At 50.2% G+C, this 25867-nt stretch overlaps 9 protein-coding genes across 9 annotated transcripts; 2 read left to right on the top strand and 7 right to left on the bottom strand.

Annotated features, from left to right (window-relative positions):
- Window positions 1-53: 53 nt before the first annotated feature.
- On the top strand, window positions 54-1414 carry PFICI_08428 (uncharacterized protein; the record flags this gene model as incomplete). The annotated part of the gene is made up of 5 exons (XM_007837009.1): window positions 54-251; window positions 335-827; window positions 890-1124; window positions 1188-1323; window positions 1376-1414. 5 exons carry the CDS (start codon window positions 54-56, stop codon window positions 1412-1414), a joined length of 1101 nt encoding a protein of 366 aa, XP_007835200.1.
- Window positions 1415-1767: 353 nt separating this feature from the next.
- PFICI_08427 (uncharacterized protein) lies at window positions 1768-3249 on the bottom strand (the record flags this gene model as incomplete). The annotated part of the gene is made up of 1 exon (XM_007837008.1): window positions 1768-3249. The coding sequence occupies one exon, from the start codon at window positions 3247-3249 to the stop codon at window positions 1768-1770; it is 1482 nt and encodes a 493-aa protein (XP_007835199.1).
- A 1490-nt stretch (window positions 3250-4739) lies between these two features.
- Window positions 4740-5978, bottom strand: PFICI_08426 (uncharacterized protein; the record flags this gene model as incomplete). Its single annotated transcript, XM_007837007.1, has 1 exon — window positions 4740-5978. One exon carries the CDS (start codon window positions 5976-5978, stop codon window positions 4740-4742), a length of 1239 nt encoding a protein of 412 aa, XP_007835198.1.
- Window positions 5979-6817: 839 nt separating this feature from the next.
- On the bottom strand, window positions 6818-9438 carry PFICI_08425 (uncharacterized protein; the record flags this gene model as incomplete). The annotated part of the gene is made up of 2 exons (XM_007837006.1): window positions 6818-9214; window positions 9274-9438. 2 exons carry the CDS (start codon window positions 9436-9438, stop codon window positions 6818-6820), a joined length of 2562 nt encoding a protein of 853 aa, XP_007835197.1.
- A 4313-nt stretch (window positions 9439-13751) lies between these two features.
- Window positions 13752-14456, bottom strand: PFICI_08424 (uncharacterized protein; the record flags this gene model as incomplete). The annotated part of the gene is made up of 1 exon (XM_007837005.1): window positions 13752-14456. One exon carries the CDS (start codon window positions 14454-14456, stop codon window positions 13752-13754), a length of 705 nt encoding a protein of 234 aa, XP_007835196.1.
- A 687-nt stretch (window positions 14457-15143) lies between these two features.
- On the bottom strand, window positions 15144-16928 carry PFICI_08423 (uncharacterized protein; the record flags this gene model as incomplete). The annotated part of the gene is made up of 1 exon (XM_007837004.1): window positions 15144-16928. One exon carries the CDS (start codon window positions 16926-16928, stop codon window positions 15144-15146), a length of 1785 nt encoding a protein of 594 aa, XP_007835195.1.
- A 3264-nt stretch (window positions 16929-20192) lies between these two features.
- PFICI_08422 (uncharacterized protein) lies at window positions 20193-21190 on the top strand (the record flags this gene model as incomplete). Its single annotated transcript, XM_007837003.1, has 3 exons — window positions 20193-20595; window positions 20666-20859; window positions 20933-21190. The coding sequence occupies 3 exons, from the start codon at window positions 20193-20195 to the stop codon at window positions 21188-21190; spliced, it is 855 nt and encodes a 284-aa protein (XP_007835194.1).
- Window positions 21191-21427: 237 nt separating this feature from the next.
- Window positions 21428-22279, bottom strand: PFICI_08421 (uncharacterized protein; the record flags this gene model as incomplete). Its single annotated transcript, XM_007837002.1, has 1 exon — window positions 21428-22279. One exon carries the CDS (start codon window positions 22277-22279, stop codon window positions 21428-21430), a length of 852 nt encoding a protein of 283 aa, XP_007835193.1.
- An 805-nt stretch (window positions 22280-23084) lies between these two features.
- On the bottom strand, window positions 23085-23931 carry PFICI_08420 (uncharacterized protein; the record flags this gene model as incomplete). The annotated part of the gene is made up of 4 exons (XM_007837001.1): window positions 23085-23216; window positions 23278-23416; window positions 23482-23693; window positions 23761-23931. The coding sequence occupies 4 exons, from the start codon at window positions 23929-23931 to the stop codon at window positions 23085-23087; spliced, it is 654 nt and encodes a 217-aa protein (XP_007835192.1).
- Between the last annotated feature and the right edge of the window lie 1936 nt (window positions 23932-25867).

Genomic DNA, 25867 nt, shown 5'->3' with positions numbered 1-25867 from the left:
AAGTTGGCTCCTCTGAATTTTGTCTACTCTGGGTCTATCAAAGAACCGACAACATGGTCCGCATCCCGACTCTTGCTCTGTTCGGAGCCGTTGCGCTCAATGTCTCCACTGCCTTCGGCGCCGTGGCCAACTCGTCGCCGGACAGGCGCGCCGAGGGCCTCCGTCTAGTCAAGTCATCGGACGAAGATCCCGGTACTTGGATGACAGAGGAGGAGAAGTATGAAAAGTTCACCTACAAGGGTTTGGGCTTTGTCGACATCACGGATACCATGGCACGTCAACCCAGTCTACACTTTTCATGTCAAGGTGATTCTAATATGATATTACCATGTAGGAACTTGAGGCCATCCGCATCGACAGAATGATGAACATTGCCGAGGTGCAGGCGGCTGCGTTTCCAACTACTCCAAGCCACCAGACTGAGGCAAACGCCCTGATTGCCAATGTCGAGCAAACCACCTTGTCCTCATGGCTGACATCCATGGCCGCGTTTTACAACCGCTACTACAAGGGATCATACGCGGCTACCAGTGCCACGTGGATGTACAACACCGTCGTTGATGTTGCCTCGGCCAACTCGGCCATCACCGTCAAGCAGTTCACGCACTCGTACAACCAGCCCAGCGTCATTGCCGCCATTCCCGGAAACTCGACTGATGTCATCGTCGTCTCTGCGCACTATGACAGCATCGGCAGCCCGGCCAACGGCAGAGCTCCTGGCGCTGACGACAATGCATCGGGTATTATTGTTATTCTCGAGGCCTTGAGAGTCCTTGCCGAGGCCAAGTACAAGGGCGGCAACACTCTTGAATTCCACTTCTACTCTGGTAAGTCGGGGGGAAATAAAGAGACATTTCCCGACGAGCATGTATACTAACGTTACTCGTAGGCGAGGAGGGCGGCTGTCTCGGCTCTCGTGATGTGATGCAGTCCTACAAGACGTCGGGCGTCAATGTCCTTGCCGTCATGAACCAGGACATGACCGGATACTCGCCCAACAACGTCATTGCCGTCTACACAGACTTTGTCGACACAAGTCTAACCAACTTTTTGAAGAAGCTCGTGCCCGTGTATAGCGACCTGCCCCTGTCTACGGATGCATGTGGCTACGCTTGCAGTGACCAGTGGGTGCCCTGACAAAGATATTACGAGACCATAGCGTGATCATTTCGCTGAACTGTTCCCAGTGCTTCCGCCCGAGACGCCGGTTTTCCGGCCGCATACGTGTGTGATGAGAACATGGAGGACTCCAGCCCTTACATCCACTCATCCCAAGACACTGTCGCGACAGTCAGCATTCCGCACGTCTACCAGCACGCCAAGGTGAGTCATCCAGGATTTCATGTCAAGAATATAGCTAATATTGACAACACAGTTCACTGTTGGCTTCCTCATCGAGGCCTCGTACTTTTAGGAGAGCAAGTTTGTGGTCGATATTCTTGTACATGATAAGATTCGAGGGATGCTGTAGAAAATAAAAACAAGGTACACTTGGGTCTTTCACATCTTGCTTTGACGGTGACTCGCCAGGAGTAATTACTGCGATGCCGACTCCACACGCTCCCACCCAAGAAATCCTTCTCTTCAATATCGTCTGATTGAACTTGTAGTTTCGGTAGACCAGTATTAAGTAAACAAAGAGCATATATCAAACTTGACATGTCTGCAGTACATGTCCTTCGGAATAATTTCAAGTCGATTAACAGCCCTTAATATCCGGCCTAACTATTAGGAATTTATTCTCAAGCTTTGAACATTGCATAGGCCTCAAGCAAATGACCAACCTCCGGTCTTGTTGGCGAAGAAGCCATCAGGGTCATACTTTTGCTTAGTCTGCTGCAATTCGCTGTAAGTGGAAAAGGTAGACAATGGGTTCTGATCCCAAGCCGCCTCGTTAAGGAACAGTGGCAGATCATCCGCGTCGGGCGTGGCCGCAACCATGTCCCGGAAGCTGTCCTGGATGGCATCATAGACAGAGTCGATGAGTCCCGGCGGAGTGGCGAGGTCGTAGGCTGTCCAGAACCACGGCCCGTCTGGCAGCTGCATGGCGTCGCCGCCCTGTGCCTTGCTGGCGTCGGTCAGACTACGCGAGACCGGGTATAGGTAGAGACCAGTGTGGATGTAGCTCCCCTTGTTGTCTTCGGCCCAGGTCCTCCACGTGTCAAGAGCCGTCTTGTAGCTCTCGTCCTCGATATGGTGGACACCAGAACGGAACACATTGTCGGCCCTGGTCAACTCTGCCACAAACGGCACGGGCATATTGACCACCTCCGTGTACGTCTTGACCGAGCGTGTGTCTATGATGTGAGGAATACTGGTAAAGTTGTCAAATGCTGTTCCGGGATCCTCGCCATCGTAGACCACAAACAGGATAATGGCCTCGTCCAGGTTCAGATTGACGTCTGGCGTCGGAAGCTTTTCGTAAGTGGGCAGGATCGATGCCTTTGAGTCATTGTTGTACGCAATAAAGTCGTGAATCGCCTCCAGAACGGCGTCACATTGCTCAAACAGGTACACGAGGTTTCCGGCGTAGAAGTTGCCAATGGGGCGACTCTGGACAGTGTACTTTGTGACCACGCCATAGGCATTTCCACCTCCGCCCCGTAGGCCCAGAAATAGATCCGCGTTTGTGCTCTCGGACGCGGTCACAATCTCACCGCTCGGGAGGACGACCTCGAGCTCACGGAACGAGTCACATGCGACGCCGTACTGTGGTGAGAGGTAGCTCAGACCGCCACCCAAGGCCAGTCCGCTTCCAACGCCAGCAAGCCGGCCGCCCATAACAGTCACGTCAAACTGCTGATAGTACTCGTAGAGCTCGCCCCAGTTGCTGCCAGGCTCATACGATGCTAGAGTGCTGCTTGCATCGTAGGACATGCCCGTCATCTGTTCTAGACTGACTAGGACACCCCCGTCAACCGAGGAAAAGAAGTTGTTTGGATTGTGGCCGCCAGACTTGATGGCAAACCGAGAGCCAGCCGCTCGTATGGCCTTCAGGGAAACCGAGACATCCTGTGCGGACTGGGCGTAGACGATGCAAGCTGGCGTGTATACACTCTGTCGAGCGTTCCAATAGTCCTGCGTCGTGGCGATATACTCAGGGTTCAGCGGCGTCGAGACAACCTTGGCTACTCCCAGCGACGATGTGAGGTTGGCACAAGCGACTGTTCCAGCTGAACGTGTAAAGAGCCCGTGGACTACGGAGCTGGAAAACAGAGTGCTCGCCAGGAGCACGGCCGGTAGATGCATTTCGGTGATACTCGCCGCGAGTGACAATCTTGAGCGATCCCTACGTGAAGAGGCCCAGGCATGATGCTCTGTCCTGCATCTGATATATGTACTCGAGTTTCTATGGTAGTCTTGCGCAGGACGCGAGCTGAAGAACGGAGTTAAACAGGCCACAAATCTCACGATACGGACACAACCCAATGAGGCCCATGCAGGACAGGCCAGAGACCGCGACTATCTGCACAAGTTTGAGCCACTTGCATCATCGGTGGAGTGTCGTATCCGTACCTTGCTGCATGAATCCTGCGGCTCCGTGATGGTGGAATGTCTACGTACTTAAGAGACGCTTACTGTGGCTTATTCTTAGAAATACCAGTTGTGGTGTTTCTACATGACTATCGACAGCCGGTACCGCTCTGCCATTCTACACATGGACTTGTCAAATGGTGACAAAAATTGTGCCTTGTTGTGAATCACTTGAAGTTTTCATATCTCTCATGAATAGTTGAAGATTTCGCCTCCTTGAAATCGTCACAAACAGAGCCAGTTGATTCCTTTTCTCATCTCGTAATATTACACGATCTAGACTCCTGCGAAGGAATAGTTTGGTTGACAACAAGGTGGTGGATAGTCTGCAAGCACCCCGGCAGTATTTGTACAGGGGTCGATTGAGCTGGAACCGAGCGGCCGTCTCCAGTCTCGACAAGTGACATGCTCAACTTATTTGCCGATTGCACGAAGCCCCGGTTAGACACTCCATTCGACAAGCAATCTCGTCCTGAGGTCATAAGAACAAAAACGGGCCCAGCAAGTGCTTCCGCGGCTGTCGATGGAGTAAAGAAACATCAGATCGTGACCTTTGAACGACAGCTGAACGTATAGGCCCACCCTCGATTGCCTTATAGGGAATCCTCCGGGCCCATTTGAGCCTGAAGTCGTACAGCTTAGACCCGAATTCACCAGACTTTGCCAGAAGGAGATAATGTGGCCATGTATTCAAGCTTTTCCATTGGCACGGTACATGAGAGGCTCACCCACCCGTCTGGTGTCTGATAGGGGGGGACACCCATCGCATGCAAGCCCATTTTATTGCTGCAGAAGACTATTGAAAGGTGATTCGCAAGCTAGTATAACAAAAGATTCGGGATCGAGACATCCGTATCATGAATCTTGCTTTTTCAACTCTCTAATCGTGGCATGACGAGATTATGGAATTGTGGTCAGGAAACCTTGGTCCGGAGTCACCTTCAACACGGACGCTTTCGGCAATGGAGGAGGGGCCTCATTCGATAGAGCTGACAGGTACGAGCCCCCAACAAGATTAGGCTAGTACATACATACATATTCATCAATATACCTATATACCTGCACCATCATGGATACAGAGTGCCTACCGAAGCTTGTAATTCGAAGCCAAACATCGCATCCTAAGTGCTGATTAGTGAATATGATATCTCGTGCCTAGATTGTCTTTCTCCCAAAAAGGACCATTGCTCATTGGCCGACAAAATCTAAGTCGATTCGACAGCATGCGCAATGGCATCCTTCTCCGTCTCTGACTCGCTCTCCTCTTCCTTGATCTTTTCAATCTCTTCCTCCTTGACGGCCTCACCCGCCTCACCCTTGATTTTGCCTCCCCTGAATGCCTTTCTTAGCTCGCATTTGCCTGTATTCTTCCCACCCGCTTTGCACTCGTCACAACGCTTTCCATGGTTGATGATGAGTATGTGCAGGGCGTACTTGTCCTCATCAGGGATGCGGGCGTCGAGGTGGGCGTGCGATTCCTCCCGGGAACAATCCCGTGGCCGCCAGCCCAGGAGTCCCGTTATTCGGTGGACGTGCGTGTCGACGGCAAAACTCTCACGGCGGAGGCAAAAGAGAAGCACGCAGCTGGCCGTCTTGGGTCCTACTCCATGCATCGCAAGCATCTCCCGCATAGCATCCTCGTCGCTGGCCTCAAAGAGGTGGTCGAGTGAGTAGGTGCCGTACTTTGCCTTGGCCTGCTGCAAAATGTCGATAATGACGCGCGACTTGGATTGCGATAGCCCACCCGACTCAATCGTCTTCTGCAGCTTGGCCTGTCCACCTTCGACAATGGCGTCCCACTTGTCGCTACCGCCGTAGGCCTTGTCCATGGACAGCTTGGCACGCGTGCTGTTCTTGTCGCTCGTGTTCTGGCTCAGAATGGTCCGCACGAGCGCATCCAGAACTGACCGCGAGTCGCCGCAACCAGCGCGGTTTGTTGGCGCCACCACTTCCTCTGGCCGCTGGCGGTCGCCATGAAGGTTCACGAGAATCTTGCGCGCCAATTTGCATTCCTCGGGAGTCGGGTGCGCAAAGTCTGGAAAGGGTGATGCTTTGCTAAATTGTGCATACTGCTTTAGCTTTTTCGCTTGTAAATCTGCTGCCTTGTCGGCTTTGGTCTTTTCTTTCTTGACCTTCCTTGGACTTGGCGACTCTTCTTTCACGTTCTCACTTGCGCTGGCTTCCCTCTTGATTCTTTTACGCGACTTTGGAGTGGATGATTCCAATGCTTCAGGGGCTCCTAGGCCTGGCTCCTCCTCTGGTTTCACCCGCTTCACTCTGCCACTCTTTGGAGTTGTTGCGGTAGCTTTGTGATTAGCATGAGGGTAAGGGTCAGACAAATCTGCCTCATTTTTTATAGTCCCGTTGCTTGTGCTGTTGGCCTTGATATTTCTCTGACTTCGCCGAGGTGCGCCGCTCTCAGCGTTGATTGCACTGCGTGCCATAACTCGCTTTGATGTGGTGAACAACTTGATGATTTGTCGGTCTGCTGACAACGCTTTGAGCATGAACATCCGCGATTCAAGTTCAATAAAGTGATATGTGGGGAGAATGTGACAATACACGGCAATTAGCTGCTATGCCCGTTTATTTGAACATGATGGAAGCTCAGTGGTGTTTAATAAAGCAAGTGGTGATGTCACTCAGGCTGTTGCGATCGGTCCCTGCGCTAGGTTTGCAGTGATCGGGAGCGCTAATTCCTCGGGTGTCCAAAGGTCTAACAGGGGGGCCGGACAGCTTGGAGGAGTCCTGCTGGAGCGTCAACTTGAACAGATGGACAGACGATATATGTGCAAAATATATGTCGATTCCGCGCAATTACAAAACACAAATATTGATTGCTTGGGCCAAATAAGCAGACGCCATAAACATCCGGAAGAACAACTCCTGAACTGAAAGACTTTCGGCTAGAAACGTCATCTAGTGCTACGCAGGTATGTTCAGCAGATCAATCTTGGGTATTCTTGACAAGCATGTTTTGCCTGCAACATGTTCATGTAGCTCTCGACAATGAGTTTATTCAGCTTTATCAATGAATACTTTGTCTAAATGTCGCCGCTTCGATGTTTCCGGTGAACAAGGGCCGAAAGGCCACGTACTTTTATGCCAGAATTGACCGTGCTGCGTCATTTCAACGTATCCGAGAAGAAAAAAGCAAGAAAAGGAAAAAGAGAAAAGAAATCAATTGACGCCATAGCTGATGCTATAATAAGCTATGCAATTATCAACAAGGAGGGTATCAATGTCGGGGTCTCATTTCACGGATGACTAAAACGTCGTCGTTCTAATTGCGGCCTCTCAGGCTGTTTCGTCTCCCTAGGCTCAACCATTTGCGCCGCCCACTCTGGGGTGTATCCATCTCATTATCCGTCTCAGATGTTACTTGGTGAAGGAGACTAGGGGACACCACTCTGGAACTTCGTGGAGTTTGAAGCTTATCACCGCTCTTGTGAAGCTCGAAGTCTGGACGATGTCCGCGGCTCCTCATAATTGGAGGCGGTGTTGCGCTCGTGAGGTCAGATTCTAACACTGCTGCAGGAGCCCGCCAAGGCGTTGTTGCTGGCGGTGGCACACTACTCCTTCCTGAGTGTATACTCCTTCGTGGGCGTGCATGCGCCTGACCCGTCGGAGTTCTTTGTTCTTGGTCTTCCTCTGCCTGGTCCTGCGAGCCTCCGAGGGATCTTCTGAATAGTCTGTTGAGCGTACTGGGTTTCTTCTGCCTCGCCGGCTGGCCTGCAAGAGGCGGATGGTTGGTTCTTTTCAGTGCGCCTGATCCATCGCCTAGATACTTGGTAGGACCATTCACCGAGGATGAGAGGGCAGCAGAGTCAATGCTGCTACTTCTCGTACGCCCAGAACCTCGTGTGGAGTCACTCCAACGGACAGGGCCCTTTCTAGCCTTGACTGGTTCCAGCGTATTTTCGCTGCCTGTCATACTGCTGGTCCTGGCTGAACGACTAGATTGACGTTGAGGGGCGCTGATGCCTCCATCGGGTGCATCTGGTTCAGGCGGATAGTAAACGCCATCTTCTGGGGCAATCAATGGGCTTGAGGAGAGCTGGTCCATGGGGTCGCGCTTGAGACCCGGAGCTGGAGAACCCATAAAGCCAGTGCCTCGCATCGCGCCAAAAATGACATCGGTCTCCCATCGTCCAGACTCAGTAGGGAAGCTGAAGAGATCCGGGGAAGTTGAGCGAGGAGCTGTGGATTTGGGGTTAGGCTTCGCGCCTTCTCGTATCCAATAGTCCATGTCGTTGGCTTCAGAATATGCATCAGCACCACCTTCAGAGTCGCTGTCGGAATCCCAGCTGTTCGCAAGATGACGAGATATTGTCGTCTCATCAGCCGAACGAGGTCGTTGAGATGCTGTCCGCACAAGTTGCTGGGTACGCGATGCCTCTTCTTCAGGAAGTGGGGCCCCCAAGAAACTTGGACGCTCTGTTGTTGCCAACTTGGACAATGGGCGAGAAAAGTCACCTTGGGCAGAACTGGTTGATATCTGAGGAGGCAAAGCTGTTACAGGAGTCATGTGGATTTCATGCGCGATGCTCTCTCGGGGAGTGATACTAGACTTTTCAGAAAGTGTTTCGTGCGAGTTTTGGTGTCGGCGCAACATTGAGCTCGAGGTAGTGTCTGGCGTTGGTGGAAGCATGTGGGCATTCGCCAAGTCGTCGGCGTTTGGCGATGATGTGACAACTCGACGCAGCGAGTCCCTCTTTTCCTGGTTTGTTTTTATTTGTGCCCGTTGTCGCTGTGAGACTGGCGGATGAGCCGATCTTGCTGCGCTAGAAGTTGTTGGGCGCGAGCCCCCCTCAACAGAGAGTTTGCCATCTAGTCTTTCAAGCTGCTGTAATGGTGACCTAATGTCGAGAAACTTGGTCTGTGAATCTGCCCATGCCAAAGGAGTGATGATACTGGAAGCTCTAGAACCATCAGAGAAGTTGCGAGTATTTCTCCTTGGCCCCGGCGTTTCGATGCTTTGCATCACTAATGGTTCCTCGGGCTCGGGCGGTGAAAGCATCTGGTCTGGGGTTCTCTTATTCATGCCATAAACACTTAGGAAAGAACTTTCACTGAGAAGGCTGACGCCGGGACTGACACTGCGATTGAATTCGCTCTGAATGGTGCTCGCCTCAGATATCTTCCGCGAATGGAAAAAACTGCTCTTATTGTGCAATATCATATCGCGTAAATTTGCAGTACGCTCGCCGCGCTCAGACAGGAAGCTTGACATGCGCTCCAGAGTCTTTGGATCGCCAAGACGACTGGAGAAGTCTGTAGTTAGAGGAAGCCCCGATGAGTTTGGCTGGTAAGGTCTTGCATTCGTGCTTCGATCAAAATTATCGACTTGTCCTGATATGGCGGGTCCATGCAGGTCTGCTTCAACGATACGGACCATGGCCTTCTCTCGTTCCAACTCAGCCACAGTCGTTTGCAAGTCCACAATCATATCAATAGCTTCGAACAAGGCTTTGTCACGCTTATCTAGCTCTTGCGCAAGGTCGTCATTGAGGCGCATTGTTTCTGCTTGCTGCGCAATAATGCTGGCGTGCTCATCTTGTAGGATCTTTGCTCGTTCTTGAGACGTTTTGGCGAGTTCTTCGAGCATGGCCTGGCGCTCCCGCCGGTGGTAAAGTTCCAATTTGAGATCCCAATTCTGCTTTTTCAACTTTTCAATGGTCTAGCAACAGTGTCAGCAACAAATGGCATGGTTTCTTGAGATGAGCCCGGGACTCTCACCTTTTCAATCTCCTTGATGCCCATGACCTTCAAGTCATCGTCGTCCGTATTGGGAGGAGTCGGACGCAATGTAGCGGCAGCATGTTTTCGGACTGACGAGCTGCGAGTCATGATGCCATCGTCACGGGCGCTCCCAGCAGAATTACTGAGACTCGCCTCACTCATTTTCTTTTCTGCTCGCCTCTGCTGTATTCTCTGCTGCAGAAAACTCGAAGGCTGCGGAGTCGGCGCACTGCTCGAGGTGCAGTGTGTGTGGTGAAATCGGTGCGAGTGTGAATTAGGTGTACTCGTCCCAGATGGCGAAAGCGAGCCCAATGGCTCAATTCGTCCCCCAGTGCCATCCATGATATAGGTTTGCTGTGGTTGTATGGGAGTAAATTGTAGGTGTACGAGGTGTATGTATGTGATTCGTAGGCTTCGCCGAAATCAAGGCAAAAGCTCCCTTATTCCTGCCTCGGCCAGTTCGGGCCTCGAACTGGTTGCGACTTCAAATTGTTGCTGAATCGATGGGTTTACTTGTCAGCTAGAATGCAACAAGAAAGCGAGACTGAGACATGAGAGGGAAAAAAGGAAGTAAAAAGAAATCCAATAACACATACCAACTTTCAGCTCTCCATTCCCAGCAATTGCAAAGAACAAAAGAGAGAGCGTCCAAACTTGTTCGAGTCGAGCCCAGCCTACGTCAACGGCACATGGCATGAAGTCCGTCTGATCTATGAAATCGGAAAACGAGGCGGCGTGGGCGGGTATAGGAAATACCACTGCTATAGTGCAGTGTACCTGGCACCGTTGCTGTCGCTGGCTCGTGGGCAACGCTTGGTGGGTAGACGGAATCTTGGATTTAGCCTCTCTCGGTAGCTAATGCAACGCCAATTGCTCCGAGGAAAGTTCAGAGGCTACACGGATATTGTGCTGCGTGCTGGAGCATGGCGGCTTTCTGTACACCATAGCAATCGTCTTGTTTACTAGTAAAAGCTGTTTTGTTTTCGTTTCCGAGGATCAATGACGATGGTTGTGTAAGTGGGCAATCTTGGGCGATGGTGGAGTTGAGGTGGGAACAAGCAGAGGGGACGTTCAGGGTGTGGCCTGCTCAATGAGCGATGGCTAGAGGGGAGACAAGTACCCGTAGCAAAGTGATAATAGGCGTTGGGTCAATGGTGTCTAATGCTGCGTGTCTCAGCTCTAGGTAGCCTGGCGATCCGATCTGTCACGGAAAGAATGAGACAACTCGAGAAGGCAGAAGAGGAGACGAGGTAGGACGATGGAAGCAACGCCAAATTGGCCGTTGGTGTTGTCGTTCTCGGAAGGGGAGAGACTGGAATTCTGCCTACATTGTCCAGGTAGAGATTTTGCCATCTACAGAGTACAGAGCTTCGTGCCCAAGCATTTACAACCTTGAAGAACGCTGTCTGCAGGGGGTACCTTAGTCCCATCTTGCCCCCCGGAACTGCCCACGATCAAAAGGCAGAAAGACTCCACTGACAAGCCCCGTCCTCCAGCGATCCCTGCTGTTTCCTATGCGGTGCCTTGCATCTTTTCTGGCTGGGCTAGGCTGGATGCTGAAAATTGGACAAGCAAAGTGACCACTGCTAGCACAGAAGTGGCATAAGACCTGTGATATGGTTGAACGGCATCGGCGGCTTTGCTTGGGCTGGGTCCAGGAACGTGAAATTAGCGAGTGCCGTGGTGCCTCTTAGCGCCTTGTGGGTTTTTTCTTTGGGGACCACGCCAGCCATTTTGGCGATGATGCATGTGGTGAGAAAGCGATCAATGCCAGCCATCATTGGAAGTCAGCCCTGAGCCCCGCGTGCCTTCCCACCCGTAGTGCTCTGCTAGTAGCATTATCCCAACCAACAGATACAATGCCGCAACCATGGCAACAGCAAACATGCCTCTTTTTGCTATAGCAACCTGACCTATTAGTAGATATGTAATACATGAGCCACGGAGTGCTTTGAAGTGGTCCAACGATGGAGTCGGATGAGAGCCATGTACGAAGTAGTATACGTAGTACGCTACGACGAGTACCCAGCACACGACAAACGGGAATTCGCAGGGTTTCGCGTGATGGCACACGTCTGTCTCCACCTGTCTATGCACGCACTTTACACGAAAATTGGAGGGCCAAAGAAAAGAAGGGAAAATGTGACGACCCAAAGACCCCCGTCCAGTGATTTGTTGAACCTAAAACAGGGGACGGGACTCTGAGATGCCCAGCCGAAAAAGAAAAGGCCCAAGTGCAACAACACACTTGGGTAGCGGCACCGCTCGGTCGAGGGAGATTCCACCCACAACACTGGATCCGGCCGTGATTGGTGCTGGCGACCTAACCAGCTTCTGGGAGTCACTGAGCAGGGGGGTTTTGTTTCCTACCTTGTCTATAAGCTACGGGTGCTACACTGAGGGTAGCAACGCGTCGAAGAAAAAGACCAGCCCCCCGGATTGCGATTGATGACAATGATGATGAGCGCTGCAGCCACTCATTTCTTCATCGCGGCTGGACGTGCAGCACTGCAGAGCTACTAACCTAGGTATTCCCACGTCAACTCGCTATGCTGAATTGTAACTTGAAAACAACATTGCAATGTTTGGAGCTTGAGGTAGCAGGTAGATATGTAAATGTACTCTGCAGTATTGTATCCATCTATCAAGCACATTGAAAGTCTCGATCTCGCCTCATAACGCTTCTCTTGTATTTGTCTATTGCTCGAATCCACGATCACTCAACCAACAAAAGTTGACTCCATGTCAGACATAGACCGAGACACGGGGCAAAACACTTGGAGCCAATGTAGACGGCTACACAGGCGACATCAAGCCCTCGGTGGGGGGATGTCGCATGTAATTGGCACACTATAATCTGAATGGTTACACGGAAAAGTTAGCTGTTTGTCACCAATCTGCAGCATGCAAATTGAAAACCACATACATCCCTTAAGACAGCCAGGCTAACGCGTGAATGGCGAAGAAAGAATCTCCAAACGAAGAGACCGTCCCCTTTTGCATTGGTCAATGGCTCACACGCACCAGTTACTTCTTATTATACTGTAGACTTTGGCCATACATACATAACCTCCATGCAACCTGATACTAAAAAGCAACCAAATCCAAGTGCGAGTCTGGCTCTTCCTCTCGGGGCCGATCCGCTGCCGGCCCCAACCTTTGCGCCACCGGCGCTTTGGGTCTGCAAAATCTTGACTTCCAGAGACACCCCAGGGAGGTGTCACGTTTGATCGGGTCTGAAAGTAGTGAGTCTGGGGTTGAACTGAAAATAATAAGTGTCATCGCCATGTAGCCACGCCTTATCTATGAGGAAACAATCTGTACAAGTGCTTTCATAATTTGCCCCATGGGCTCAAGTACATGATATGAAAACAACCTGGTGTCTTGTCTCGCATTACTTTCCTCTTCTACAGTCGCACCGACTTCTCGTACATGTCTCACTCGAACCAAAGCCGAACGGGGTTCCGGCTCGTGTCTGGTGCCACGAAGAACTTGCAGGTTCAAAGGTACCTAGCGCCTAGCTAGGTGGGCTAGGTAATCGAGCAATGCCGAGTACGATCAAATGTCTGTTGACTCCTCATGAGGTCGACTGCATCCAGATTGTGCCAATGGATCTGTCGTACAGACGCTGTGCTTGGGCTTTGGATACATGTTGGGCACGAAAATGGCCCCCTGACCCCAAGGCATTAGCGACGCAGGTAAAAAGAGGCCAACTCACATTGTGCTTATTGAAGGCCTCTCTTGCCTTGACTTTCAGAATCGCCTCACAAGATCGATCGGTTCCTTACTTGCTCAACTGAGACACAACCAAGCGCCATATTCCCAAATTGTGGCGGTTTCCGTAGTCTGTAGTAGTTGTACTCAATTCATGCTTATCAGGAAATTATTGTTCCATATATCTATTTTCATAGAATACCGGTAAGCTTGTTGCTATTGTGGACGAGATGTTACTGCTGTCTTGAGCCACCCCAATTTCCATAATATACATGTCTCGGCAACACGTGGTTTTTGCAACGCCTCATGTAGCAATCACCATGTTAGATCGTTGACACTCTGGATTTGCCTTTTGATATGTGCTCCACTTGCCGCTCAAGGCCAATGCGTAGAACGCTACCTAGGTACCCCATTGACATATAGTTTTGATGGGCTGGTTGCTGCACGACTTTTGACAACCTGCCGGAGTAATTGCAGCGTTAAATCATAAAAGCTCGGATGGTGTTCCCGCGCGAGATTCGCTTCACGATCAAGATTGTAGAGATGGAGAGTTCCATCGTCGTTTCTTGTCAAGCTGAGCATCCTTAAAGGCCGTGGACATGCTTGAGTCCTGGAGATTTCTCAGACAATGCAACGTTGCGGCTGTTTCCCTGTGGAAATCATGATACAAACGGCGAACGCCTGATTGTAATCCCAATGCGCAAAGGATCTTGGCCCATCAGCCTTGTAAAGATTGCAAAAATGACAGCTCTTGTAGGTAATCATGATGTCGCGGCGGCGGCGGCCACACCATCCGAGGTCTCATTTCCTTGTTTCCATCGATACTCCTTCTCAATGCCAACCCTCATCTGCGCTGTGTCGCAGAGCTTGACATCGCCGCACTCGCAAACGGCCGGTTCCCTGATCCAGCGGTAGGTGATGCTCCAGCGGTCGTCGCGCTTCCTGACAGTACCATCGGGCAGCGTATCCGTCTTGCGCTTCTTGATGCCATGAGTCCAGTGCAGCCGCGAATCCCCGGACATCTGCAGCATGCTCCGCGGGGTGAGATCGACCTCGACTCGGTTTTCCTTGCCCTCCTCACCGCTCCCGCCTAGCTGAAACTGCATCAAGACTGGCGACCCCAGCGAGAGCGCATACAGCTGATCGTATGCCGAGTGTGTGTCCACGTGCGGCGGGATGCCGGCTCCCGGTGGGTAGTGTTGGAGGCAGACCTGGTCCGGCTGCCTGTCCTCCCGCGTGGGGATGAGCGGTACCAACCAGTCCGGGAACGCCTTGAAGGGGACGTCCGGGTCCACGCCAAACGTCTTGTAGTCAAATGTGTAGCCATAATGTAGCGAAAGGCGACCCGCGCGGTCTGGCCACTCGAGCTCATGCCGGAATATATCGATCAATTTGGCCTCGTGCTCCGGTGTGATGAAGTCGTCCTGCCAAAAGAGCCCAGACGGCCGGATGGGGAGTTCCTCCATGGTAACGAGAAAGAATAACTTTTTAGAGCCTCGAGGTTCCAACTAGTATTCTGCATAGCCAGGAGGTCGCAAGCCGGAACCAATGCTCTGGACTCCCTCAGAGCTGGTGGATTGTTCAAGCTTCAACCCAACCACAGAATGAGATTTTCTGCCTCCTCACTGGCCCCACTGCTTAGTTTCAAGGCTTTGAAAACGAGCGTCAAGAATTCGGTCTATGCCATATGTCTATTGCGCATTCAAGTGAATCAATGCTTTTCTCGATTACGACCAAGTACTGACCCGCGTCCTGACTTGATGTGATCTTGAGAAATTGGAATTGTTCGCAAAATATTGCAACACGCCATGATGGTCCGTGCGTTCTGTTGGTGTTGAAGGATAACAGTCACAAAACTTCCCAATGCGTAGGAACTTTGGATGCCATCAATATTATATAATCTGGTCAATTTTCATTCAAGGGTTCAGAAATGATGATCATTGCATTTATACGGTATATCATGGATAGAAATCATCCACCCAGCTTAACCATCTGCATTGTTTAAAGTTCATTCGTAGTCGTAACAGTCAGCCAGCCTTCCAACAAGGGCCATGTATGACACCAATACTCCCTGCCCAAAACATATATAATGCAACCCCAGTATCCAACATGTTAAATCAGGAGACCGATATCCCAAGCATTGATCGCCAGAACTACCAGATACCAAGAACCCTTTCCGCTTTGGCATTGGGATTCGCCGGAGGAGGCCGCGCTTGGCCCTTCCTCCGTTCCTCATCTGGGTCTGAACTTGCCCATGCCGACGCAGAACTCATGCTATTCATTCCCGGTATGCTCATACCGGGCAGCACATCATTCGTGTACACCGGGTGAAGGCTGTACTCGTCGCCGCTCGTGCTCAGATCAGAAAATGCATTGGATAGACCAGCCGAAAGTGGTCCGCCGTCCAAGGTGCTATGCCCAGAGCTCCGTGTTGTCACAATGTTCAAGCCCAGCTCATCTGTTGATGCAGAATTAACCCTCCCAAATCCCGAAGTCATTACAATCTCGCTCAGACTCATGCCACGGTCGGTATCCATCGTCATGGGCTCGGTTGTCAAGTCCGTATCACAATATACGTCCCCATCTGCGGCCTCGTCCTTTACAGTCTCCCCAATGGCGCCACTGATTGTGCTCCATGAATCCTCTCTAGTCAAACCCCCAAAGGGAATGATGACTGGGCTGAGATTAGTCCGCATCCCGCTTGGGGTTTGCTCTGCGAACATGAGCAGCTTATCCGCGTACATGGTTTTGCTGTTTGGACTGGCACTCAATGTTTTGATGAAGAACTCTAGGGGGTCAAGCACGGCGCCGCTGCGCCCAGATTGTCCGAAGAGGGACAATTCACCTCCAACGTAATCCATTCCCGCCACGCCATCAGAGGCTCCTCCAAAAGGCCTCGACGGATTTGGAGTTCCAGAGTCGTACGCTCCCATTACATTGATACACCATGTGCCAATTTCAAAAATCTTTTCGAATATGCCCATGCCGTGCACTTCGACTGCTCGACTTGGCAGAGACTGGAGAATTGACGCGGTGTCTCGTGCAATGGACAAAGGAAAGTGAAAGTGGAAACTCTGGTCGTTGGCACCCGTTGAAAGAAGACCCTGCCTAAATGAGGACTGCCAGACGATCAGCCGGAGCCATTGCTGGGTGATCATGAGATCCGCCTTTTGTATCGACGTTGGATCTGGTTCGTCACTCTCATCGTCCTGTGGACTGTCCATGGTTGTTGGGAAAAGTGTCGTAGGTGGGGTGGGACTCTTCCTCTTGGGCCGCAAGAAGTCCAGCGGCTGTGCAAGGAGTCGTTGCAAGTGTAGGTAAGTTGTTGCTGAAACCCTGGGATCACTGCCATCATTCCAGGCATTGACAAAACTCTCGTCTAGCGGCACATAGATGCTGACGAGTTTCATGAAGCCTACGTGTATATCGGGAGCTTCGTAGCTGTGTTTGGTTGTTGGCAGGCTAGGAGTTTTGCGCAAAGTGAGAGGCTTATTTCTCAGGATAGCAAAACTTCGCTCGGTGACGAAGAGAATCCAATACACGCGTTGGCGACAGAGCGTCTCCTCGGGTGGCAGGTCAGTATAGGACTTGTCATCATGAAGTCTGATTTCCGTCGCTAGTGTTAGTGCCTCACGCAGGTAGAACCACGACTTTCGGCTTTGATTGATCTCAAAAAAGCTTGTGCTCAGCCAAAAGGACGATATGACTGCGAATAACGACGTGTCTTCGAGAAAATCGTATCGGTGTCTGACAGATATACATTCATCAAGAAAGAAGCGACCGACTTCGTCCCATGCTGGTTGTCCGTCGACGGCGAGTGACTTCCCTGCCATGTGAAAGGATGTGAGCGCACTAAGTGCATAGATGAGGTTTTTCTCCGAGAATGTCATGTCTCGTGCGATGATGCTACGAATCGCGGGCATGTACACTAGGGGCATGATTGGATACATGTGTTCGTAGTAGAGGTCAACACACTTTGGAATTAAATAGCGATAATCCCGGATGCGAGGTTGATATACATCGCTAGTGAAAGGACCCTTCGGTTCGGATGCTTTTCTCGGATCTGAAGTGACAGCCGTCCACGGTACGAAGAGCTGTCCCGGTGGTGATGGCGCAGCGGATGCGACAGCGGACGTCGTCGTCGAGTTGTAATTATCCGCATCAATGCTATTGTCCCTCAGCTGCTGAGCTCAAAACAAAGCGTGGAGGTCCAAATCACAAAGGGTGGTGGTCATACTCTGAGCCGCTGGTAGGTTCTGCCCCGTGAGCCGGCTTGTGCTCCTGTGCTCTCAACTCATTGATAACCCGCCCATGCCCGCGCTTGGGGCCTCTCTTCCTGGGAACATGATCTCTTTTGCAGGTGAGAGTCGCACCCATGCACTGTTGACATGGAAACCGGCCATCGCAACGAATTCCTATCACCCATTTGGTCAGCTACACATGCCTGAGAGGGGGCGACGCTATGCCATCCTTCACACCAGCTCTAACTGAAGAGTATTCATCCTACAAGATGGGAGTCTGATGTACAAACCAAGAGCTATAGCAGGGTTTGAGGGCTGGATAGCTTACGCCTTCTGCGGCAATTGTCACACACGGTGCGCTTGTGATTCGCAGGTTGTACTCGTCCGAGGTCATCATCCCCCGGCCCTTCTTCTTTCTTGACTCTAATGGGAGTGGTGGAAGTCGTGGTCCCTGGAGGACTGGCCCGAGTTGGAGTCACGGGGACAGCCTCGAGGGACTGCATCTTTAAAGCTTGAAAATCTGCTACAGTGTGAGATCTGGTGTTCAGTGCCCCCGGGCTATTGGACCGGGCCCCTTTGCAGCAAGATCTTCAGATCTTGATACTATTGAACATGGCACGGGTTCAAAATTGCGAGAGAACCAGCGAGACAGACGACAACAAATACTGAATGGAGGTGAAAAGTTCTGTTTCCCCCTTTCACTGGGCGCTCATTGACATTGACATCACGAGCGCGAGCTGGGGGACTTAGTCTGAAGCTTGATTATGCGGGGAAAGCTGAAAAGAGCAACCCTGACCCTCTCTGCATGAGAGGTCTTTTGCACACGCGTAATTGGTAGCAGGTACCTAGTAAGATGCGAGTGATGTATGGCTACTAAACTAGTGAGCACTCAACGGTTGTCGTTCTCGCCTTTGAGCCATACGAATTGGAGGGCACAGAGACCAATCATCGGTTACCAAGGCGAAAGGGTGGTAGGGAAGTGAATCGAAAACAGCTGCAGCATGGAGTTCAACAGAATGGGCGAGGATCCCGACCCCTTATATTGGCCCGTATCCATTGGTAAGAACAAGACTTCCTATTACGTTTTCTGGGTTGCAAGGCTTTTTTTTTTTTTTTTTTTTTACTTTTTAGCGTGTGGGCTTTGGTTGGATGTGACTTTCAATTACCAGACTCAAACTTCTCAGCAGATGAGCGACCATGGGACAGTCTCGAGTCTCAGTAGTATAATACAGAATCAGCTCTCAACATATCCAGATGATCGCTCATGAAGGCGTCTTGATATCGTGTATGTAGCAAACAGGTTGGTAGATCTTTCTGCAGAGGTACAGAATACGTACCTCAAGAGGCGGCTGGGGCCTCTCCTAGTGTAGTGCAAGTAGTAGTAGTACTAGGCAGGCGGGGGTGGTTCTCGTTGGATCCTACCTACCGTCCATGCGGGAGACGGGCCAGATCGTCAGGCACCATGAACCTAGGTAGTAGGCACTGTTCCACTTATTGCACATGAAAAAAAAAACACGAAATGGTTATTTGGCAGAAGTAGAATTGTGACTGGCAAAGTAACGCATGTTGCGGTAAAATGATCTTCTCCCAGGAATCTTCATGGAGCAAAAGCCAATGCACGGGGCATCGGCGATACCTCGCCCCCGCTCTGGTTTCAACTCTAATCACAATCTTGCAACTCGACCTTCACTACTTAAGTACCTACCTAACTCGACAGTCTACTTCGAATTCTTACCCACCATATTTCCCGCGTCGAACCATATCTTAGAATGTGCAAGCGATGCCTCTTTTCGAGTTTTTATAGTGGCGAGACATGCCATGGTGGTGCCTGTATCTTAGCTCCCAAGATCAAGAATATTGTCTTCAGGCCAGGTCGTTGAGAAAAAAAAAGAAAGAACTAATTTTACTTGGACTTTCCAAACCTATGTTTCTGGCTTGGAGATATACAACTATGTTATACTATCTACACAAGGCTTATGCCTGCCATACCTTCCGCCTCGCCCTGATGAACGAGGTTATATGATCTGCCTCGGTGGCGTTGAACACATGAGTTAAGCTCTGCCCGGTTTCAAGTATCATGGATACCCACGCTTTGCTGACAAATAAATCATCGGGAGGGCTGGCCATTGATCTGGCAGCAGGAAACCCGCCAGTACAGATGACTTCCTGCCCATGCTTCTATCTGGACTCGCAGCCTTTCTGCTTGACCACGAGTATCGCCCCAACAAATACTCCAGATCTAGACATACCGACTACCTTCGTAGTCTGTCCGCCTCATTTTTGGCACCATTGTTCATAAATACCTTAGATCTCTCGACCAAATACATAGGCGTAGCTAACGTTTATCGACATACTACAATTGTAAATTGCATCGATCAAAGCCGGATGAGGAGTACGAGCGAAATGGAGATAAAAGATGATTCTACAGCATATTTCCCTTGCTTAAGAGGCTGCCATTCCTTGATGCTCCTTGATAGCTGCATTCGACATAATGGTTGTGGTGGCCGAGGGAACGTTGAACCACAAAAACGGAACAACTAGTGAGCGACACTCTGAGGGCTAAACTGAACTCGATCAAGCAAACATAACGCAACAGTCAGAGATAGAAGCTCCTTTTACATATTCGGTCCCACAAGTTGACGTCTCGGCATCCACACGCCGGCATGGCATCGCCACTTCGCCGCATCCTTCATCTCCATATTTGCTTACTCCCGACCGGTCGCCATGCGGATTCGTGTCCGGTCGCCGAATACTATTCTACGTCATATCTGGATGACGCGGAATAAAAAGACGTAGCATGATCGATGCAAGAATGTGAAATCTGCAGCTCAAGACTTCTGACAAAGTAACCCCATCTACAATAATTCCCTTGCTGCATGATATCGTGAGCCCACGTCTTCAAGCTCTGTCCTCACAAGAGACAGCTTCATATTTCATGAGTCTTGCTTGAAATTTTCCACAATGTCTGTTCTCCTCATTGGTGGTACCGGCAAGACTGCACTGCGCGTGGCTGCCTTGCTGTCAGAATCCAACAGGGCTTTCCTCTTGGCCTCGCGGAGGGGCCCTGATGCTGCACCAAGTCAATACCCTGCCATTAAGTTTGATTGGACAGTTGAGTCGACCTGGGGTAGAGCTTTTGAGATTGGGCCAGTAGAATCTGTCTACCTGATGGAACCCCAGGTCGCTCAGCCTTGGGTGCCCATGATCAAGTTTGTTGATTTTGCCAGGCAAAAGGGCGTCAAGCGGTTTGTTCTGTGTGCCGGAACCTCTACAGCTATTGGCAAGGACGGTATGGGCAGAGTGTGGGAGCATTTTATCCAGACAGGCGTGGATTACTGTGTGCTCCGCCCATCTTGGTTTATGGGTTCGTCGCTCACATCCAGATACGAAAAGGCAAAAAAGAAATGCATTACTTACTCTTTCCGGTCATGTAGAGAACCTTATCGAGCCTGGACCTGTGCACACAATTACCAAGCTTGATACCATTTTCACTGCTACACAAGATGGGCAGATCCCCTTTATCAGCGCTGATGATATTGCCAACGTGGCTTACCATGCCTTGACGGATGCAAAACCGCAGAACCGAGATGTCAGAGTTCTTGGACCTGAGATTCTGACATACGACAAGGTATAATTAGTAGACCCGTATTCCATATTGTGGTATGTGTAGAGCAGGTTACTGACTGTGCTGCAAAACATAGATTGCCGCCACTCTATCGGAGATTCTTGGTCGCAGAATCGAGCATGTGAAGCTCGACAAGGCACGTCGGATTGACGGGTTGGCCAAGGCTGGTGTTTCGGATTACTACGCTCAATTTCTTGCCAACCTAGAGGTACTCGCCTCGGAGGACTTTGAAAAAGCCACAGGTACTGATGTACAGGACCTGACTGGCCGCCCTCCCAAGAGTTTCAGAGAGTTTGCTGAAGAGAATAAGGGTATCTGGGCACCAGCAACGTGAATTAATCAAAATGCTAAAACCATGGATAAATGAACTTGGAATGTCTCTAGAATATTTGTACAACATGTTACCATTTGCGCCCCTACTCGCCATCAAATTCTCCCTTGTCTCTGAAATGTCAAATGTCAAAAAATGTTCCCAACGTGTACATCTGCCACAAAGCTTCATGACAACCATGGTCGCCACCGAAAGTGTATGAAACAGCAAATTCCAAGGCTGATACTAGAAACAGTCATTTCAAGAGCTGCTCACACCATCAATTAGCTTCCAGGTATGACTCGCCACCTTCTGTGTCTGTTCATCATCCCAGGAAGCCTTGTTCTTCACAGGTTTGCCCTTGGAATCCATATAGCTCCAATATCTGCCCTGCTTCTCGCTCAATGTTGCACATTCGTATGTACCTTTGAGCATTCGCTCACCACAGACTTGAGGCGAGACCCCCAGAAGAGTGGACAAGATTCGTGCCGAGCCGCGCAGGTACCATGGTAGCTCACCGCCCAAGGAGGTGTTGACTACCCCAGGGCTCGCATGTACAAAGTGGCGTGTTTTGCCAGTTTGCTTCTGTTGTTCAGCGTAGTATTGAATCATGGCATCATTCATAGCCATGCAATGTTGCGCCGCAGCGGACACGCCAAAGGATGACTTGAGGTCCAGGTCTGTCCAGTTCAAATTGTCTGGGCTCCCCATGGTACCCAGCACGATGAGGACTTTGGCGTCGTCCTGCAGGGCAGGCAGTAGCTCGCGAATGAGCTGTTGTCGTCCATAGTAGTGGAGCGCCATCTTGCGGTCGATGCCCTCTGGCGTCTCAGCCCTCCCGGTCATGGTCATGATGCCCTGGGTCAAGACCAGCAGATCGAGTTTGGGCTCCTGTGATGACTTGTAGGCGTCTGTGTACGTCTTGATGGCGCTCATGGAGGATGCGTCCAGCTTTCTGAACTCGATGTTGGCGTGAGGGATGTCCGACGGCTTAGTACGGCCGCTGATTATCACGGTGGCTGATTTGGCTTCCTGAGCGATGCGACAGGCGATGCCATAACCGATGCCGCTCGTACCGCCGACCACGAGAGCTCGTGCGATGTTTGAGGACATGACTATTGCTAGATCTTATGAAAAGCGGATTGATACGTATGGAATGAAGTACAGGTAAACCTTGGTTTGTATTGCTTCCAGTAGGTTTGAAGGGGATAAGATCTTGCATGGCCGTGGCGAGTTCAATGCCAGCCCTTCCGAAACCCCCAGAGAGAAACTCCGCAAGTCCGCAACCCCGCGGAATTCAAGCTGTACTAGGGTTCAGGAACTCCGTTCCGCAATGCGATATGTTGATCAATTGCGAGGCGTAATGGAAAAGATGAAGTTTTTAAACAAGAAATCATAGTGTAGGACATATGATAGATGCATCATTCCCAAAGGCCTCCAGCAACTTGGAATACTCCAAAAAGTAGCTCTTGATTGCTCGTGCAATAGTTAAAGTGTTCCAAGATTAGGTAGGTACATTCTAGCTCGACACTAATGTAACCCCAAAGAACAAGTTGCTATGTTATACTAGACTCCACCTTTCCCAAAGCATACTCTTTTTCCTTATCTGCAGACGGATTGGTCATTGACGGGTTACCAAGTAATGAGAATAGCTGTATCAGAGACATCACAAAATCACGTGATGTCTTTCACTTGAGAAGTATATTCCCATGAAAAGGTTTGTAAAAACGAGCGTAAAGAAGTCAAGCTATGTACATGCCCCTGAAACCATCAAGGTTGGGACCACAAAACCAGCTATGTACAAGGTCTTTGCTGGTAAATTTGTCTTTTCCTTATTCGCAACGCGTATCTGCAAATGAGTGAAAGTGAACAGCGTTAAGTACCCTATGACATCCTCCAAATCTTTTCATCTCTTTAGCTAAGCTGCGTTGATCAAGTTGACCAGGAATGAAGTGGCGTCGCCGGCATCAACTCCATAGCTGAGATGGGCAGCGGTAATGGTCAGGGTACCGTTGCAAACCAAGTCTCCAGCAGCACAGTAGATCTTGACCTACATTCAATAGTTAGCATGTGTCGACTCCACAGATGTGCTGATCGCCGGTCAGACTTACTCTATTTGCGGGGACATCTCCGACAACGCCATTGGTCTGCTGGTATTGGGTGTCTCCAAAGAGGGTAATGCCAGTGATTCTGTCGACTGTGGCCGCATCTAACTGCTCCACGGCACGATGAGTCATTGCAGCTCCTTGGCTGTGGAGGCATGTGTCAGCCGGTGAGGTATAATCACGGGTATCGTCACAGAGTGCATCGCTCACCTGTATCCGCCAGTCACAATTTTGGCGTCAGGGCACTGAGATGCTGCCTGATTCAGCAAGCTGACCATTGTCGCGATTCCATCAGGATCAGCACCTCCAGGGAGGAAGTTGGTGTCCAGAGCAGCTGCGTAATCGACGCCTTGTGCCGCAACGGCAGAGTCTCCCAAAGAGGTCTTGAGTCCATTGGCAACCTCTGGGCCGATGACGGTGCCCTTTGCAGATATGGTCGGTCAGCCTGAATGCTTGAATGTATAAGACCGCAGCCCAATGAACACTGACCATGTTTCCGGTCTCTGTGCTGCCACGAGAGAAGATGAAGATGACATCGCGACATCCTCCATTGACAAATTCATTGGCAGTAGCTCCAACTGACTGTCTCTTTGTGTCCTTGACAATGACTGGGCTAGCGAGTGCTGCCGTTGCGAGGGTAAAGAGTGCAAGTAACTTCATTGTGAAAGATTGAATTATCGAGAGCCAAGAAATTCAAGAGTTGCTTCAATGTTTGTTCGGGAGCTGTCTGGCAGTGCACAAACTTCTGTCTATAAACGATGGCCAGAACATTATCGACTTATATACCCAACCGTGATCATATCTCTATACTCAGAACATGGCCCAACTTTGCCTGAGACGTGTTGAGAGCCTCGGCATAGAGTTCAGATCATCAGTTCTAGACGCATGCCTCGGTCCATCTACTGGAATGCCAGTGGATTGATCATCTCGAGGTTTATTGGCAAACATACCTCAAGCACACAATACACTTCCTAATCCGGCAATCCTGTATTGCTTTGACAGGACGCTGAAGTTCAACTAGGTCAGAGGTAGACGGGCAGCCACCATTTTGCTCATGGTTACCCAGTTTCACATCATGTACGATCCGATATAGGTGGTTCGTCCCAACTGTTGCGATTGGCTGGCACTTGATCGTCTCCGCAAAGGTTCGTGCAACGTGGGGAGCAGCCCGGCCGCCAAAGCTAGCGGGCACGTTTCTCATGTGGAGGTCGTTCGCAAACTTTCCTAATTGGGGAAAAGTGAAGAGCTGCCACTACCGGCAGCGCCAAGATTTTTCGCACGAATGGCCCATCAGGCATGACAATCTAGACATACATACATGGCCAGCATCAAGAGGCGATATCCTCAATTTGAAAACGAGTATCCATGCCTAGATGAGGAGTTTACAGCCCTTGGACGCCTAGTGAATGACAAAAGCCGAGGTAAGTCAAAGAAAACTTGGTTTGGAAGTTGGAGAACATCAATGCATAGCCCTGGTCTGAAGGCGAGGAGACTTTATTTCTAATAATGCTCAATTGGTCAAGATACGTGGATTCGAAAGAGATGGCACATGAAAACTTCTTGAGCTTCTTCCCCAACCAGTGCTGAGCCTCTGATCCAGCCTATATTAGTGCCATTTACATAACCCGCACGCATTCATCCATTGTTCTTGATGAGGCCGTTGAATGGTGGATTATTAAAAGAGGCATGACTTTTCAAAGTTCTTGAGGAGCAACCGAGGCAGAAATATGGTTATACATGGAATGCTTTTTTTCCCCTTGAAACCTACATTGGAGAGAAAATGCGAAAGAAAGAGCCTTTCGATGACAGACGTGTAAGCGACGCATCAGTATTGTCAATGGCTAAATGATAGAGATTAGAAATACAAAGAATGTTGCAGATTGATCTCCATCCATGACCAATTACTATACCAGTGCCGATACCCATCTTCCGCGTCATCCGAGCCCTTCTCTTATGGCTTTCGACTATCCATTGCGCGATGGCGATCGACCGCTAAGCCGCTTCACGCGTGGGTCGAACGCCGAGATTGAGTTGTCACGGGGCATTCGAGGTTCTCATTATCTACCGTCACCTGAAAAGTACTATTCAAATGTTTTCTCAAGCAGCACTCTATTACCAGCTGGCAATTTTGTCCACTTTAGTGGATCATTGAAAACATATTACACATGCTCCATTATGAATCAGCGGCCGTGGGTCCCCGAATAAGCAGAATATAGTATTGAGCTCTTGACGCTTACTTTCAATTGTCACATAGAAGATTGTAACTTTGCGGTTCCTGGATCGTGATGCTTAATCTGTCTCCAGTTAGGAAACCCTACTTAGCATGGAAGAACATCTAGCATTGCATTGCGAGACGGTAGGTAACATACGTTTCATCAGTTAAAGACTATGTTCAGCTACAATGGATTCCACGAGGCGCGCAGCGCATGGGATTTGATGTAACTTTCCGTTCGATTCATTGAAACATACCAAGCTGGTCATCTGTATTGAATTTGTACCACTTGTTTTTTTGAGGATACTGTAGTCTCTTATTGATGTTTGCAGTCATAATTGTGTTTCACTGTAGACTGGTAGCAGACTACAAAATATTTGCAGC

The sequence above is a fragment of the Pestalotiopsis fici genome (genome assembly GCF_000516985.1).
Source record: "Pestalotiopsis fici W106-1 unplaced genomic scaffold PFICI_Scf_5, whole genome shotgun sequence".
In the NCBI taxonomy this organism is placed as follows: Eukaryota; Fungi; Ascomycota; class Sordariomycetes; order Amphisphaeriales; family Sporocadaceae; genus Pestalotiopsis; species Pestalotiopsis fici.
This window is presented reverse-complemented; position numbering and strand designations above follow the sequence as displayed.